Source organism: Mirounga leonina, unplaced genomic scaffold, assembly GCF_011800145.1.
Source record: "Mirounga leonina isolate KUSES-001 unplaced genomic scaffold, KU_Mleo_1.0 Mir_151, whole genome shotgun sequence".
NCBI lineage: Eukaryota > Metazoa > Chordata > Mammalia > Carnivora > Phocidae > Mirounga > Mirounga leonina.
The window spans coordinates 77,366,375-77,370,770 of record NW_023270377.1 but is presented as its reverse complement, the minus strand read 5'-3'; the positions used below and the strand labels follow the sequence as shown (position 1 = coordinate 77,370,770).

The window sequence follows — 4,396 nt, the reverse complement described above, 5'->3', positions numbered from 1 at the left end:
CTAAGCAGTGACTTCTAGGAAATCAGTGAACATTTCTGTCTTAACGTCCCATCATTGTCTCCAGAATCCTGCAGAATGGTTGTCCCAGAGGATGAGCTCAACAAGTATTTCTGAAAGCATTTCTTAACTAAATGCCTTGGAACCCTTTCTCCCACTCTACTCCTTTGTCTGTCTTGATCTGAATCTCTTACGTCCTCTTTTTTTAACTGGATAATGGCCCTCTTCACTACCAGCAGCCTCTTTGAAAAGTATCAACTTATTATCTAATTAAATGATAGATTTTTCTCCCGGTTGCAGACATACAACAGGGTTTAGGCCTGGAATTCACATCATCTGCCTGGGCATCAGTAACCCTCAGAAATAAATTTTAATGAAAGTCACTACTGCCACTTTGGAAAAAATATCGGTTTTTATTAAAGATAGAAATTGATTATACAACTAGCATATTATAAGCAAAGTGCTGTTAAACAAATCTAAAAGGCACAGCAACATGTGAAAACATCTGAAATACATAATGTCAAGCAGAAGATGCTATATCCATACTTGTAAATCAATGTCTATCTGATCATGGAATGAACATCATTTTTCTGATCCAGCTCTTTGTTTAAAAACTATTCTGTTGGTGTGAAATTTGTGATAATAATGAAAGCCTTAGTAGGTATCAAATTAAACTCTGTCAGTCATCAATTTATTGACTCTGCTTTAAATTCATCCTATGTGCCTACTCTGTGAAAATGAATCTGGGACCCTTCAATATTTTTCCTCTGTAGCTGATAGGATGTTAAGTTTTCTCAGTAGAGGGCGCTGGAGAGACACTGCAAGAGGAAAGTCTTTTCCCCACTTCAAATAATTAATTGGCAGGCTATTAGGGATCCAGTTTGTCCGCAGAGGAAGCTTCTCCCGGTACCCTGCTTCTGCAGCATGGGCAGCTTCTCCAACATTAAGCTCATGCAGCATGAGCTCAGCCCCCGGCACACAAGGCCTCCCCAGCACTCAGGGCCTGTAAGAGCATAATGGCCAGCTTCCCCCAGCAACGCCCGAGTACATTGTGTAATGGAATGTCACTGGTAAGACACTTCCTCTAAGCAGTTTCCTCCAGCAACCTAGAGGATGGATTTCCAGCAAGATATTTTTTAGAGTTCTCTTTATTTCTTACTAGCCAATCCCTCATTATTCTAATCCCCTATTATAATTAACAATTCTTTATATTAAACTCTCCCTATTCAAACTGCCGTGTGCCTTCTCTCTCCTGATTGGACCCAGACTGCGACAAACTCCTAGAAGCAAAATAAAAATGAAGCATCTTTTTAATTTAAAGACATCTTATTGGGTACTTGATATAAACAGCAGCTTGCCATGACAAAAAAAAAGTTTATTCAAACAACGAAATACCGTATTTTAAAAGACGGAAATATTTGGGATTTAGATGGCTAAGAAAAATGAAAGCATAGAGAGAGAGTTGTCTTATGTTTCCTTTTAATATAAACAGTTTACATCATCATGATCACATTTATTTACTTTGAGATGAGCAAGATATATACATTTTATTATCCTAGGATAATATGCCCTAGGCACTTAAAACTATCCCAAAGTTAAATTCAGGGGAGTCATAGACAACCAAATAACTTACAAGCTCTTGTTTTCCCTTCTTCAGCAATAAATTGTCTTTTTTTTTTTTTAAGATTTTATTTATTTATTTGACAGAGAGAGACAGAGCGAGAGAGGGAACACAAGCAGGGGGAATGGGAGAGGGAGAAGCACGCTTCCCGCAGAGCAGGGAGCCTGATCCGGGGCTCGATCCCAGGACCCTGGGATCATGACCTGAGCCGAAGGCAGATGCTTAACGACTGAGCCACCCGGGCACCCCAGCAATGAATTTTCAAATCCTTCCGTCATCTTTAAGGAAGCACCCATGATTTTATTCCTTAAATGCTATTACTTTAACCATACAATTATAAAATAAAGGGGAGGATAAAGAAAAAAGACACTATACTTTGTAATTCTTCATAATTCTAACAGAACCAACATTTTCTATAGGTACTTAGGCTAAATAAGCAACAATAAAAATGTCCCATATGGTCCAGTGGCCTCGTACCAATCGGATTTAGTCAAGTAATGATTACCTGCTTCGGAAGTACTTTCAATCAAAGTAGCTTCTCAAGAGAGTTTTGCCAGCATTTTGTAGTCAGATAGGCTGAGTTTAACCCCAGCCCCATTCCTTGCCCACTGGATAACTCCAGACAAAAGTTTTAACCTCTCCAAGTCCTAGGTTCTTCCCCTACAACATGAGGATAGCAATGCCTACACTGAAGGATGGTTGCGAGGATTAAATGAGATCATGTGTGTAGAGCCAGCGTCAGTTACAGCATCGTCACTACTCAGTAAGGAAAAGCAACTGCCATTGTCATTATTACAGCTGAGATCTCATCACCTGTCTAACCTTATTAATTTCATGACCTCTTTTTTAAACAAGTTTGTGTCAGAAGAAGATCCTATAATGTCAATGTGTGTCTCATAAAAATTTATCAGAACCTGAGGGAACCTCGAACTTAGCTGTTCACATGCCAACTTAATATTTCTTTTATTTCGACTCTCCTTTCAAAGTAAGTGTCTCCTTTCTAAGCTCGAAGTGAAGAGCAAGTGAATATTCCTCAAAAAGTGCTTTTACAACCTTTGCATTGTTTGGCTGAGAACATTCTTGAGCATTTTTTATACAAATTGTGGTAACTGCACCATCCACTCTTTCCTCACAGAAAACATGACAGTTTTTCAATGTGCTTTCATAAAATCTGCTCTTTTTGAGGTAAAGGAAAATATCTGTGTCGAGAACAAGCGTTTCTCCTCTCTTGGTGGCCTCAGATACTGAGGACCCGAGTGACTCCAAAGAGCTACTTCTCTGGAGCTGCCTTCTGGAGTTCTGCCTATTCCATCTTTTCTCCTCACTGATAAAATTCCTGTTTTTTTCTAAAAGAGAACTTGCTTTTAATAGCAAAGATTCTTTGAGTTTCTGCATAGCCAGAAATGATCCTTGGATGGAGATTCTTCCATTGGGTTCCAAAGGACTGAAGCATAAAGTTGGGTTTTTCCTTTTCAGGTCCATTACCAGACTTTCTAGAGGGACTTGACTCCGAAAAACAGAAAGATCGAGAATAGCTTTTACAGAGCTGAAGACCTAAAATTAAACAGAGAGAAATTAAAACAGCACTGGCTAGTGGAGCAGACTACATAAACACATGCTTTTCCTGCGACGTTCTCTGTCTCCACATCAGTTACCCCAAACCAAGCCCCAACTGCCCAGCACAGACTGGTTTCTTGCACCATGGCAGCCCATCAAAGGGTCCCACAACCCCATAAAGACCACAATGTTCAATTTGGGTTCACAGTCCCTCATTGCATATCCCAAAACAGAGAGAGTCAAATATTTTTTAGAGACAGAATGTTATTTGAAACAAAGCCTTAAGCAAAACCCACACATTGTTATGATGTACAGATAACACTCTGTTCTGATTCTTCTCTGTGGACAGGGGTCCCCCTAGAGAGCCCTTCTAGTGAAGTTCATCAGAGGCTGCCCAGAACCCTGACTTTCTTAGTGAATAGTTTTAAACCAATGAATTTTAACTCTTTCCTCTTATTTCTACTTCTCCTGCCTCTTTGAAAGCTTCTTTTTAATGTTCATCTTAATTGGGTTTTTGTCCCCAAATAAGTCTTTAGGTAGATACCTGACATCCTCCATATGAGCATAAAAGCTCCTTGTCACTTTGAAAGCGTCAAGAGGAATACACAGAAACATAAAATAGACCAGGCAATAAGCAAAAAATTTCAAGACACACATTTGGCAGTTAACACTGACTCAGGTTAGCAAGTTTGCATTTTCTTTGGTAGGAATCATGAGAGGAGAGTGCTTTGTGTCTCCTATGTAGGGAACACACAGAAGAAACAGGATCCAGGGGCACCTGGGTGGCTCAGTCATTAAGCGTCTGCCTTCGGCTCAGGTCATGGTCCCAGGGTCCTGGGATCGAGCCCCGCATAGGGCTCCCTGCTCCGCGGGAAGCCTGCTTCTCCCTCTCCCACTCCCGCTGCTTGTGTTCCCTCTCTCGCTGTATCTCTCTCTGTCAAATAAATAAAATCTTTAAAAAAAAAAAAAAAAACAGGATCCAGGGGGCACCTCGGTGGCTCAGTTGGTTAAACGGCTGCCTTTGGCTCAGGTCATGATCCCAGAGTCCTGGGATTGAGCCCTGAGTCGGGCTCCCACTTTGGGCTCCCTGCTCAGTGGGGAATCTGCTCGTCTCTCTGCCCCTTCCCCTGCTCTTGCTCACTCTCTCTCTTTCAAATAAATAAATAAAATCAAAAAGGAAGGAAGGAAGGAAGGAAGGAAGGAAGGAAGGAAGGAAGGAAG

General features: G+C 40.9%; 1 protein-coding gene across 1 annotated transcript in view; it reads right to left on the bottom strand.

Moving 5' to 3' along the window:
- Window positions 1–1,773: 1,773 nt before the first annotated feature.
- RBM43 (RNA binding motif protein 43) overlaps window positions 1,774–4,396 on the bottom strand; it is a 10,323-nt gene continuing 7,700 nt past the window's right edge. The window contains 2 exon segments of the mRNA XM_035008064.1: window positions 1,774–2,599; window positions 2,601–3,172. Of these exon segments, the coding sequence (XP_034863955.1) occupies window positions 2,428–2,599; window positions 2,601–3,172 (744 nt within the window). The 3' untranslated portion in view covers window positions 1,774–2,427.